We start from the raw sequence: 13308 nt of genomic DNA, 5'->3' as shown, positions 1-13308 counted from the left end.
AGCCATCAAACCTTTTGAGGACGGCACAGTGGAACTCTCAATGAAAGCACCAATGTCGGTGTCAAAACCGGCGGATCTCGGATAGGGGGTCCCGAACTGTGCGTCTAGGATCGATGGTAACAGGAGACGGGGGACACAATGTTTACCCAGGTTCGGGCCCTCTCTATGGAGGTAATACCCTACTTAATGCTTGATTGATCTTGATGAATATGAGTATTACAAGAGCTGATCTACCATGAGATCGTAATGGCTAAACCCTAAAAGTCTAACCTGGCTATGATTATTCCGGGCATATCTACAGACCTAGCCCTATGGTTTATATAGACACAGGAGGGATCTAGGTTTACACAAGGTCGGTTACAAAGAAAGGAATCTTCATAGTCGGTCGCCAAGCTTGCCCTCCACGCCTAGGCGAGTCCCATCCGGATAGAGGTAGAGTCTTCGGTCTTCGTATCTTCACGTCCCAACATTCCGGCCCATATCCAATAGGTCGGACGCCCGAGGACCCCTTAGTCCAGGACTCCCTCACTACCGTCGTACTAAGCAAAATAAGATGCATAAAAGATAAACATCACATGCAATCAATATAAGTGATATGATATGGCCATCATCATCTTGTGCCTTTGATCTCCATCTCCAAAGCACCGTCATGATCACCATCATCACCGGCTTGACACCTTGATCTCCATCGTAGCATCATTGTCGTCTCGCCAACTATTGCTTCCACGACTATCTCTACTGCTTAGTGATAAAGTAATGCAATTACATGGCGATTGCATTTCATACAATAAAGCGACAACCATATGGCTCCTACCAGTTGCCGATAACTTTGTTACAAAACATGATCATCTCATACAACAAATTATATAATCACGTATTGACCATATCACATCACAACATGCCCTGCGAAAACAAGTTAGACGTCCTCTACTTTGTTGTTGCAAGTTTTACGTGGCTGCTACGGACTAGCAAGAACCATTCTTACCTACGCATCAAAAACCACAATGATTTTTCATCAAGTGTTCTGTTTTAACCTTAAACAAGGACCGGGCGTAGTCACACCCGATTCAACTAAAGTTGGAGAAACAGACACCCACTAGCCACCTGTGTGCGAAGCACGTCGGTAGAACCAGTCTCATGAACGCGGTCATGTAATGTTGGTCTGAGCCGCTTCATCCAACAATACCGCCGAATCAAACTATGACATGCTGGTAAGCAGTATGACTATTATCGCCCACAACTCTTTGTGTTCTACTCGTGCATATAACATCTACGCATAGACCTGGCTCGGATGCCACGGTTGGGGAATGTGGTATTTCAAAAAAAATCCGACGATCACGCAAGATCTATCTAGGAGATGCATAGCAACGAGAGGGGAGAGTGTGTCTACGTACCCTCGTAGACCGAAAGCGAAGCGTTTAGTAACGCAGTTGATGTAGTCGAACGTCTTCGCGATCCAACCGATCAAGTACCGAACGCACGGCACCTCCGCCATCTGCACACGTTCAGCTCGGTGACGTCCCTCGTACTGTTGATCCAGCTGAGGCCGAGGGTGAGTTCCGTCAGCACAATGGCATGTTGACGGTGATGATAAAGTTACCGACGCAGGGCTTCGCCTAAGTACTACAACAATATGACCGAGGTATAATAGTGTGGAGGGGGCACCGCACACGGCTAAAGATCAACTTGTGTGTCTATGGGGTGCCCCCCTCCCCTATATATAAAGGAGGGGAGGCGGAGGAGGGTCGGCCACAAGGGGCGCGCCCAAGGGGGGAATCCTACTCCTAGTAGGAGTAGGTTTCCCCCTTTCCTAGTCCAAGTAGGAGAAGAAGGAAGGAGAGGAAGAAGAGAAGGAAAGGGGGGCCGGCCCCCTAGCCCTAGTCCAATTCGGTTTGGGCTAGGGGGGCACGCGCCACCTCTTGGCCTGCCTTCTCTCTACCACCACTAGGCCCATGAGGACCAATAACTTCCCGCGAGGGGGGGGGTCCGGTAACCCCCGGTACTTCGAAACGACCCGAACCATTCCGTTGTCCGACTGTAGCCTTCCAATATATGAATCTTTATGTCTCGACTATTTCGAGACTCCTCGTCATGTCTGTGATCACATCCAGGACTCCGAACAACCTTCAGTACATCAAATCACACAGCTCATAACACATATCATCATCGAACGTTAAGCGTGCGGACCCTACGGGTTCGAGAACTATGTAGACATGACCGAGACTCATCTCCGGTCAATAACCAATAGCGGAACCTGGATGCTCATATTGGTTCCTACATATTCTACGAAGATCTTTATCGGTCAAACCGCATAACAACATATGTTGTTCCCTTTGTCATCGGTATGTTACTTGCCCGAGATTCCATCATCGGTATCATCATACCTAGTTCAATCTCGTCACTGGCAAGTCTCTTTACTCGTTCCGTAATGCATCATCCCGTGACTAACTCTTTAGTCACATTGCTTGCAAGGCTCATAGTGGTGTGTATTACCGAGAGGGCCCAGAGATACCTCTCCGATACACGGAGTGACAAATCCTAATCTCAATCTATGCCAACTCAACAAATACCATCGGAGACACCTGTAGAGCATCTTTATAATTACCCAGTTACGTTGTGACGTTTGATAGCACACAAGGTGTTCCTCCGGTATTCGGGAGTTGCATAATCTCATAGTCATAGGAACATGTATAAGCTATGAAGAAAGCAATAGCAATAAACTAAACGATCATAGTGCTAATCTAATGGATGGGTCTAGTCCATCACATCATTCTCTAATGATGTGATCCCGTTCATCAAATGACAACACATGTCCATGACTAGGAAACTTAACCATCTTTGATTAACGAGCTAGTCAAGTAGAGGCATACTAGGGACACTCTGTTTGTCTATGTATTCACACATGTACTAAGTTTCCGGTTAATACAAATCTAACATGAATAATAAACATTTATCATGATATAAGGAAATATAAATAACAACTTTATTATTGCCTCTAGGGCATATTTCCTTCAATAAAAATGTTCTTATATTATGGGACGGAGGGAGTACCTTATAGACAAACTTACTTAATCTCCTAAAGAAGATCGTTCATTCATGTTTATCAACAACCCAAGAAGCCAATACTTTCCGCAAGTATGACTTCATCAACTGTGATTCTAACCTCCAGATTTATAGTACAACGTAAATAACTAATATGCATCTAAAAACTTCAATCCTATACATGAAACCCAGGATTTACCTTCTATATGCCATCTCAACTGATCAGAACGGGAGACAGATAAATTCAGGGAAGAAAAAACAATAAAAATGCAACTAACCCCTGCCAATCAAAGAAAAATTGTGAAAGTTGGTAATTGCTTGAAATGTAAACTGTATAAGAACCAAAATCATCTAAATTTAACAACAGAAAACATGATGTGATGAGCAATAAGCCTGGAGACAGTCCCTACATCGACCTTTCAACACAGGCACTAACATTTCGTGTCGAAACCCTAGCACAATCCGTGGTGTACTATGGGGATGGTGGTGGTTACAAGGGTGTGGAAGGATGTGGATGAGGTTAGCATACCCATGGAGCTGCTCGCGGAGGTGATCCATGGCAACAAACAGGGACAGTCTCACGGAGTCGCAGTTGTCCTCTTGATAGCAGGAAGGAAGAAAACTCATAAGCAATTAATGACATTTTAAAAAATGTGGCTAAGGTAAGGAGGTGGTGCCGTGGACGGATGCCAGAAGAGGAGGCGCAGGCGGTGGTGCGTAAGTTCACGGGTAGAACAGATGTCACCCCTCCATCAACACTAGGATGTGCTGATCGAGGGGTAAATGCGGAGCAGCGGCCCATTTTACTTTGTCTTGGCCTGCTCTGGAGAAGTGGCGCGGTAGGTCCAAGAGGACATAGCGGGACGTTAGCAACATCCACTCCGTTGGGGTTTTTTTTTCAGGGAAACAACCACTCCGTTCCTTTGGTTTCTTTTTTCAGGGAAACATCCACTCCCTTAGGTTTTTTTTCCAAGGAAACATCCACTCCGTTGGGGTTTTTTTTCCAAGGAAACACCCACTCCGTTGGTGAGATTAATCGGATGGCTCACGAGTTCAGGTAGCTGAGAGAGCTCGTAACTAGCCCCATTTTACTGTTTCTTATAATAATTAGTAATGCCTGATGTGAGGATGTGTGGAAATACAGTTATGCAATAAGAATAATATATACTGTACTCTGTCAGGCGATGTGCCGGCGTCGTTTTGCTGCAGCTCTTGGCGCCGGAGGTTGGAGCTTCCCAGCTCTTGGCGCCAGCGTCAGCGAATGGGTGCCGGAATCACAGCCACAGGCACCGATAAAACAGGCTGAGTTCTTCATTACAACAACTAAGCAAACCAGTACTTACCGCAGAGCATATTTCACAGCGACGTCTAACTAAACTGCAAAGGTAAAGGACTACTAACACACCACACGCTTCACTAGTAACTACTCCCTGTCTCATAATATAAGAGCAGTTTTTTACACTACACTACAGAGCACGAAACAGGGTCTACGATATTCTAGGGGAAGTCGACGCAGAAGCGGATCCATGCCACTGGCAGAAGCGGCAAAGTACAGGCCATGCCTGGTTTAGTCCAGATGCTTCGGCAAAAGAAAGGTGGAACATCCAGTCACTTCGATCCAACATCGCCATGGAGTTTACTTCATAAACATGCGCATGCCACCGAGAATCATCTTACCTTCTTCGTCAAGCTCGTACTCATCCTCGTACACACCATCAAGGTAGCGGGAAAGATCGCAGTAGTCGCCGTAATCTTCTGAGCCAAGCTCGTAGTCAGAACAGGATCCCATATAATCATGCAGAAAGGACTCTGAATCCGCACGAATAGGGCTCTTAACAACCAAGTCATAGTCATCGGTTGAGTCATTCGGAAGCATCAGTGTGCTTATCCTGGCACACTTTGCACGCAGGGCGTCATCCATGGTGACGTTGAAACAGTGGCGGATGTCAAGGGACTCCAGATGGCGGCAATTGTCCAGGATGGCTGTCAGTCCTTTGTTGGTGAGGATATTGCCAAACAGCTGCAAAGAGCGTAGCTCGTGCATAGTCGCAATCCCCAAGGCTTCCTCGTCCTTTCCATAGACACTAGCTTCAAAATCACAGAACACATCCTTGCTCAGTCTGAAGCGCTTCAGTTGTGGGCATGCTTTGCCGATAACCCCAAAGACACCACTGTCATTCACATTTGGACAGAGTGAAAGCTCGAGCTCCTCAAGCAAATGGAACTTCATTATCGCCTCTGTAAGTCTATCATAGCAAGAAATGAGGCGAAGACTCTTAAGAGATGGTGCCCTGCAAATTAACACTTGGATCTCAATAACCAATAAATATGCTGTGTGTATAAAACAGGCAGCTAGAGTGTATGTTTTGAAAGACTTGCATAGCTCCAATCACAGTCCACGCATAGAACATTTCATAAATTCAGATCATTGCATAGCATCACAGCTACACAATTTAGAGGGTTTTAGAATTAACTTAATGATTAATTGTTAGGTTGAACAGAGAATATTTCAGGGATGCTAACTTGTCGATGTCTGCAATTGCAGATTGCATATAAGTTGCACTCTGACATATGTACTCAGCTGAGTTCGTTCTGTGTAACCATAACATTTAACTCAAATTATTGCGAATTCGACAGTTTCACCAGGAAATGGTCAGAAGCCTGAAAAGCTAACTTCCAAATGTAGTTTTCCTCGAACCAATCCAAAGAAGCCGCCCACATTGCATTATGAAACGAATACGTGAAGTACCTGACTGAGTTCAATGCCAGACCATGCATAGGCTGAAGACGCAACATCAATGTCTGGTTGGATGTAAACTGAATATTCATTATAAATGAGAGGTGGGTGTTGGCGCCGCCTCCTCGCAGTGCAGCGCCGCTCTTCTTCTTCCTCTATCTCACACAACTCAACTCTCTCTTCTCTGTTGCTTTGTTCTTCTCTCAAGAACACACGAATGCACATGGTGGGAAAAACTCAGAAACCCACACATACACACACACCTCACCGTGGAGAGAGACTAGCTTTGCTTTCTACTCCCGGTGAGACACACATACACTACATTGTTTTGCCCAGCCCTCACGGCCACACCTTTTACATTCACTTGTTCAACTTAAATAGCCAAGTACAGGACTCACACACGCACCCACTAACCCCACGCACACACGCATGCATGGTCAGGTCAAGCCCACGGTTGCTTGATCTGATTAGTACTCCACGGGCTAGCTACACACACGCTTGGGTAACAGCCAAGTCTGCAGAATCTTTGGATACACACGTATAGGACCAAGCCTCAACTAATTGCTTCCTATTCTTCCTCCACGCAGAACTGCCTCGCGACTCGGATGCTCCGGCTCCATAGCTAGCTAACTAATCCATCCATGCATGCATGCTACTAATGGAACGGCACATCCACAATTTAGTGCCACACACGGGTCAGGCGGCGCTTACAACTTGACATGACTACGTGCAGGACTACTAAATAAATATGATGAAAAACAAAACAACAAGGTTAACTCTAACAGTGGGCACAGAGGAATAGGTTCATGTGCATGTTGCGGGATGCATCGATCACCTGAGGGTGGCTAAATGTTGGGATAAGAGAAAGAAACGAATACGTGAAGTACCCGACTGAGTTCAATGCCAGACCATGCATAGGCTGACGACGCAACATCAATATCTGGTTGGATGTAAACTGAACATTTCTTATAAATAAGAGGTGGGCACAGAGGAAAAGGTTCATGTGTGTGTTGCGGGGTACATCGATCACTTGGCGGTGGCTAAATGTTGGGATATGAGAAATTCAGCGGAATAGAATTTGAGGCAGTGTCAGAATCATCCTATGGTTGGAAACTTTCAGAATCAATTGTTAGATTTGACAGTGAACATTTCAGGCATGCTAACTTGTCGATGCCTGTAATAGCAGGTTGCATATTAGGTTAAATTCTGCACCCTAGCGTATGAACTCAGCTGAGTTCGTTCTGTTTAAGAATTAACATAACTCAAATTATTGCCAATTTGTCTGCTTCCCCAGAAAATGCTCAAAAGCCCTGAAAAGTTAACTCGCAACTGTATTCTGTTTCAAACCAAACCAAAAAAGCCTTCCCCATTGTATAGGATCAATGCATAGGCTGCCAACATAACATCAATTTTTGGTTGGATGGAAACTCAGCATCCAACTGAATCATGGACTGAGAGCTGGTACAGAGGAACAGGTTCATGTTCATGTCTGCATTTTACCCTTTGCTAAACTCTATGTACTCCGAAGAACCTATGGTTTGTAATGTTAGAAATCGGAGAGGAAACTCTCTTTCTAAGGAACACGATAAAATTGCATGATTCCTACGGAGCACGGACGCAAAATTTCTAGCGATTTTTTCCGCGGACAGTAAACGAGACCCAAAGCACACATACATTGCAGGGAATATCAATGGAAACAGAGTGCGTAGCCAATGCGAAACAAATCAAATCAAATCAAAACGGAAGCCCCTGAAATCAGGGGAGGGGATGGGGGGATTCAGAATCTCACTGGTCGGCGAGATAGAAGAGGAAGTCGTGGTCACGGGCGTACTCGCCCCAGAACGCCTCGCACCTCCCCGCGCTGCGGCGGACGGCGGCCTGGGCCATCCCGTGGAGGTTGAGCTCGTTCTCGAGGTCGGCGTGGCCCAGCATGTTGATGCGGCGCCACAGCTCCGGCTCATCGCGGGCGGCGCCGCGCCAGGAGCGGCACACCTGGCCGGGCCCCATAAGGATGTCGACGTGGTCGAGCTTGTGGAGGATGGTCAAGATCGCGTCCAGCGGCAGCTCCGCCCAGTTCCTCGTCTCCGTCTCATCCGCGGCGTGCCGTCCGCCGCTCCTGCCTCGACGACGGCGGGACGAGGAGGATGAGGGCATCGCGAGGTGTGGGTGTGAGGACTGAGGGTTAGGGTTCGGGGAAGGAAGGCGCGGGAATGGTGGCAGCAGGTGAGTACACGTGTGGCGCGGGAGTGGTGAGGAAACTGGCAGCAGCCAGCAGGTGAGTGTAGAAGACTCGGGTCAACTGAACGTGGGGCAATTTTTGACGCGTATGTACACGTGTAAGCTTCAAAAAAAATACACGTGTAGCTCACAAAAAATATTTACGCCACCATATCAATTGTGATTATGTACCAAAACATGCCTTATTCAACCAGTTCTTTTGGGCGGCTTAAAAAACAAGCTGTCTCTTCCTGACTTAAAAAATTAGCCGCTCTTAAAAATAAGTGAGCCTTCTATACTAGTTATCCTGTAACTAGCTCAGAAGCCCCAGTAATCAAGGGAGGCGGCTTATGAATTTTTTTGAAAAAGAGATGGTTTATTTTTTAAGTCGCCAAAAGAACTAGCCTTTAGTCAATTACTTATGTATAAATGGATGCCCAAGAATCTTAAATAGCGCAGCGCGCGATTGAGGGCGATATTTAAGATTCCCATGCTATTCTGAAAAACGCCTTCTAAGCTAACTAGATTTGAGGCGATTTGAAAAACGTCTGCAAAGCTACATAGAACCTGAGGCGGTTTTGAAAAATGCCTTCAAAGGTGCATACAGCTAAGGTAGTTTATAAACATGCCTTCTTAAGCACGATTTTGAGGCGTTTATGAAAACGCCTTGGCCAAAATGCCTCTTTTTCTCAATCATGTTGTAGCGAGGGGCTGAAAATCTATGACAACTTGAACGCTTCCGAAGCTCCAGAAGCAGTTGACGAGATGGGAGTGGTGGGAAGCGATGGTAGAAGCAGAGGCTTGCAGGTGTTTTGGCATAGGGAACTGAAAACGACACTTCTAGAAAATTGCACAATAACAGCTCCAAGTCTGCATACAACATTCAGTTCATCACTCGAATTGCAATGCCGCAACTTTAACATGCATGGAAAATCAAGACTGAGCCTATGGTCAGATTCTTCATTTGGACCTTGCTCCAGAACAGGTTGTGGACTGCGGATCGCCTTGCGGTTCGAGGATGGCCTCACAATGATCGCTGCAGCACCTGTGATCAACTTCCGGAGTCTGTGCAGCACCTCTTGCTTGACTATCATTTTGCCAAGGAGATTTGGCATTCCTTTCAGTCTTCACACCTTGAAGTCACTTCTGCTACCCTTTCTGCCACCTCTATTCAGCCCTGCTGGACGACTTCAACCAGATGCAAGATCTTACATGACAATCTTCATGCACCTACGGTGGCAGCATACATTGCTTGGAATATTTGGAACGAGCGAAATAGGAGGATTTTCCAACAGAAGACGACAACCGCACCTGGAGTTCATACGATGATTAGAGATGAGATAGGCCTCTTTGTTGGGCCTTGGGAGTTTTAGTTGTTTTTTCTCTTCAGGCCTGGTTGCCGCTTGGTAACCTGGCTTTTCTTTCTTCGTACCCCCTGGCTATTTCATTGCCATTCTGTACAGCTTTCCCTCTACTAAATGAAAAGGCAGAGCTCCTGCCATTGCCCGTAAAAAAAAACTTCATTGGCGTCCGTACAACGAATCCATGTAAAGGGCATGGCGTATCACCGGCATATATCTTCACTCTCTCTATGGACGGGCTGATCCACCGTGTGGATTGTTTTCGGTGATTTCAGTGAGATTTTGTATAAAAATAAAAACCGACAAGGTAACTTTAAAGGCCCCAATATTATATATTAAGACTATGTTCGGCAATACTCCGCTCCTCTGCCAAGGAGCGGAGCGGGAGGACCACCCATTTGGTGGCTTGTCAAAATTCCGCTGAATACCGCTCCGCTCCTCAGCGGAGTTACATAGCGGAGAGATTTCGAACGGCCTCCAAATGCAAAAGGTCTCTGCGTCATTCTAAATGTAAAAGGTCGTCTATGTGTATGTTACTCTGCACCATTAGGTAACAAAACAGCCTCTGCACCATTCTAAATGTAAAAGGTCGCCGTAGAAATACTGCCGGCCATATTAAGATATGTACACAACATTTCATCGTACTACAACGACAACAACCGCTTGGTTAGTTGTCTCTTCCTCGGTTCCTCCTATGGTGAGCTCGTTGCTTGCTTCGTCTGTACGCATTGGAACTCTTGCAGCTAGCTTAGCCAGTTCTACGGTCAAATCAAGACACGAGAGGTCGTGGCCATGGGTTGCTTCTTCCGCGCGTACATGCTGGCCATCGCCAACGCCGTCTGCATCGGCGGCACGGCCATGATCGTCTACGCGTTCGTCAACCTGGCGCGGAAGCCCCACAGCAAGGTGTCCATCGTCGAGGCCTCCGTCTTCCTCCTCTGCTGGGTTAGCGTCACGGCCGGCGTGTACACGGCCTTCTGCGCCGACCTCTTCCAGCTGTCGGCGCTGAGTCGGTGCCTGGCCTGCATCCCCGGGGCAATCCGTGGCGCGGGCCGGCTTCTCTGCCTGCCGTGGCGGTGCGCGCGCGCCCGCCGAAGCGGCGGCGGCGGTGCTCTGCCGCAGTATCTGGACCAGACACCGAGCCACATGCCCGTGCTGGCCCGGGAGCCGCCGGTGCATGGCGGCGCGCGAGCGGTGACGGCGAATGACATCCCGGCTTACGAGCAGCCGGAGGGCGGCGGCGGGTCCGAGTGCACGATTTGCCTCGGGGAGGTGGAGAAGGGGGACGCGGTGAAGCGGATGCCGGTGTGCCTGCACATGTTCCACCAGCAATGCGTCGATCCGTGGTTGCACGAGCACTCGACATGCCCGGTGTGCCGGTGCAACCTCTTCGCGCCGTTGCCGGCCCAAATGGTATGATCGTACGTATGAGTGACGCTGGTGATGAGAGATAACTGAGCGCAGAGAACTGAAAGACTGAAAGTACTACTCCCTCTGTAAACTAATATAAAAGCATTTAGATTACGGAGGGAGTACATCAGTGTTAGTAATTACTGGTGGTACGCTGCGACCTGCAAACAATCCAAACCCAAAGGGCAATGTAACATGAGAAAAACCTGAAATCTATTTGTTTCATGGATGTGCAAGTGCAAGTGGGGATGGCATCTCACCGGCATATACGGGGAACCTAGGATTGACCGGAAGCACTTGACTTGGGTAGGATTATCTTTACTTCCTCTACAGACTGGCTGACCAACCGTGAATTGTTTTCGGTGATTTCAATGAGATTCTGTATGAAAATAAAAATCAAGGAGGTAACTTAAGGCCCCAACGTTGCATGCAAAACAGCCTTTGCACCATTCTAAATGTATACGGTCGCCGTAGAAATCTGCCGACCATATATACGGACTATTACATATCTATACACATTTAACCGTATTATACAACAACCGCTCGGTTAGTTGTCTCGCGGTTCCTCCTATGGTTGGCTCAATGGCTCGTTGCTTGCTTCGTCGCCTGTCGCATTGGAACTCTTTTTTTTATTGGAGAAGGAGGAGATCCCCCCGGTCTGTACGCATTGGAACTCTTGCGGGATGAAGACTTGACGAGGCGATTAAGCCCGCAAAACACTTCGAAATTCCTGAGAAACTGAGCCAGTATAGAGGTGATGGCCTATTTAGCTATAGCTAGCTAGTTCTACGGTCAAATCAAGATACGAGAGGCCATGGCCATGGATTGCTTCTTGATGGCCATCGCCAACACCGTCTGCACCGGCGCGACGGCCATGATGGTCTACGCGTTAGTCTGCCTGGCGCGGAAGCCCCACAGCAAGGGCTCCATCGTTGCGGTCTCCGTCTACCTCCTCTTCTCGGTCAGCGTCACGGCCTGCATGTACACAGCCGCCTGTCGCGACTTCTTCCAGCGGTCGGCGCTGCGTTGGTGCTTAGCCTCCGCCCACAGGGCACTCCGTGGCGCGGGCCGGCTTCTCTGCCTGCTGTGCCGGAGCGTGCGCGCCCGCCGAAACGTCGGCAGCGCTCTGCCGCAGTTTCTGGATCAGGCACCGAGTCACATGCCCGCGCTGGCACGGGAGCCACCGGTGCATGGTGGCGCGCGGGTGGTGATGGCGTATGGCATCCCGGCCTATGAGCAGCCGGAGGGCGGCGGTAGGTCGGAGTGCGCGGTCTGCCTCGGGGAGGTGGAGAAGGGGGACGCGGTGAAGCGGATGCCGGCATGCCTGCACATGTTCCACCAGCAGTGCATCGACCAGTGGCTGCATGAGCACTCGACGTGCCCGGTCTGCCGGTGCAACATCTTCGCGCCGTTGCCGGCCGAAATGCAGATGGTATGACCGTATTCGTATGAGTGACGGTTGTGAACGAGATTAAGTGAGCGTAGAGAACTAAAGAGCGTGTACATATTTTTTTGAAATACGCATGAGTGTGTGTATCATGCATTAAAGAAGCAAGATGGGGTAAAGAGCCTCGTCCACGAGTGTCTTGTACTCCTTCCGTTTTTATTTGCTCTACGTATTAGAGTTGACTGAAATCAAACTTCGTAAAGTTTGATCAAGTTTATAGAAAACAATATAGACATTTGTCATAATAAATCTATATGATGTGACATTTAATAATAAATCTAATGTTATTGATTTGTTATTGTATATCTTAATATTTTTATATATAAACTTGGTTAAAGTTTGTAAAGCTTGACTTTGACCAAAGCTAATATGCGAACTAAAAAAACGGAGGAAGTATGTGATTACATGGGTTACACAAGGCACTCCAACCACGGTAAACGCTAACTAGCTAATTACCTATCTCCGACTACCCACCTAGTCAAGCAACCAAAAAAGGTTCCAAGATCCCGCTTGTTCAGTCCTGCTGCCTTCCATGCCCGTCGCTCGCTCATCACCCTGCCAAGCACGTCATTGGCCGAAGGCGCCACACCATCGAAAACCACCGCGTTCCGATGCTTCCACAACTCCCGCATCACGAGCGAGAGAATTGTTCGTATATCCTTCCCTCCGTGGCATGTCGTGGTGCATGAGTTGCACTAGTCCACCAAGGTTCGGTCGGCCGTTGGAGCGGCGCCAAGCATGCCCAAGGCCGAAAGAACTCTATGCCAAACCGTACGCGCGAGGACACACTCGATGAGGATGTGATTTAACGTCTTCGCCCCTTGATCGCATAGCGGGCAAGAAGCCTGGTGGGGGAGCCCGTGCCGAGCTAGGCGATCCGAGATCCAGCGTCTGTTTCGACCTGCAAGCCAAGCAAAGAAGCGGCACTACCGTGGTGCTCTAGATTTCCATGCCATGTCCGCGTATGGGGCGACCTCCATGCCCCAAAATTTGGCCGCGTAGGCTGAGCGCATTGAGTAGGCGCCGTTTTCCTCCCAGGCCCACCTTGTCGAATCCTCCACAGTGGAATCGAGATCGATGGCCTCCGTTCTTTC

The 13308-nt window shown here is 48.2% G+C and overlaps 3 protein-coding genes across 3 annotated transcripts; 2 read left to right on the top strand and 1 right to left on the bottom strand.

Moving 5' to 3' along the window:
- Positions 1-4335: 4335 nt before the first annotated feature.
- Positions 4336-8011, bottom strand: LOC125548946 (F-box protein SKIP19-like). The gene is made up of 2 exons (XM_048712460.2): positions 7569-8011; positions 4336-5333 (listed from the first exon to the last, which is right to left on the bottom strand). The coding sequence occupies exons 1-2, from the start codon at positions 7931-7933 to the stop codon at positions 4679-4681; spliced, it is 1020 nt and encodes a 339-aa protein (XP_048568417.2). The 5' UTR covers positions 7934-8011; the 3' UTR covers positions 4336-4678.
- A 2126-nt stretch (positions 8012-10137) lies between these two features.
- On the top strand, positions 10138-10776 carry LOC125542196 (putative E3 ubiquitin-protein ligase ATL45). The gene has a single exon (XM_048705150.2). It carries the CDS (start codon positions 10150-10152, stop codon positions 10774-10776), a length of 627 nt encoding a protein of 208 aa, XP_048561107.2. The 5' UTR covers positions 10138-10149.
- A 799-nt stretch (positions 10777-11575) lies between these two features.
- On the top strand, positions 11576-12205 carry LOC147980954 (uncharacterized). The gene has a single exon (XM_087517000.1). The coding sequence runs from the start codon at positions 11582-11584 to the stop codon at positions 12203-12205; it is 624 nt and encodes a 207-aa protein (XP_087373126.1). The 5' UTR covers positions 11576-11581.
- The last annotated feature ends 1103 nt before the right edge of the window (positions 12206-13308 follow it).

This window comes from Triticum urartu, chromosome 3A (genome assembly GCF_056163025.1).
Source record: "Triticum urartu cultivar PI428250 chromosome 3A, HENAU_Tu73, whole genome shotgun sequence".
Taxonomy (NCBI): domain Eukaryota; kingdom Viridiplantae; phylum Streptophyta; class Magnoliopsida; order Poales; family Poaceae; genus Triticum; species Triticum urartu.
This window is presented reverse-complemented; position numbering and strand designations above follow the sequence as displayed.

What these genes read in the sequence shown, in the direction of transcription:
- LOC125548946 (XM_048712460.2), bottom strand. Translation starts at nt 7,933, where the DNA reads ATGCCCTCATCCTCCTCGTCCCGCCGTCGTCGAGGCAGGAGCGGCGGA. An exon ending in CTCTTCTATCTCGCCGACCA is followed by an intron (nt 5,334 to 7,568) that starts GTGAGATTCTGA and finishes GTTAATTTGCAG; the next exon opens with GGCACCATCTCTTAAGAGTC.
- LOC125542196 (XM_048705150.2), top strand. Translation starts at nt 10,150, where the DNA reads ATGGGTTGCTTCTTCCGCGCGTACATGCTGGCCATCGCCAACGCCGTC.
- LOC147980954 (XM_087517000.1), top strand. Translation starts at nt 11,582, where the DNA reads ATGGCCATGGATTGCTTCTTGATGGCCATCGCCAACACCGTCTGCACC.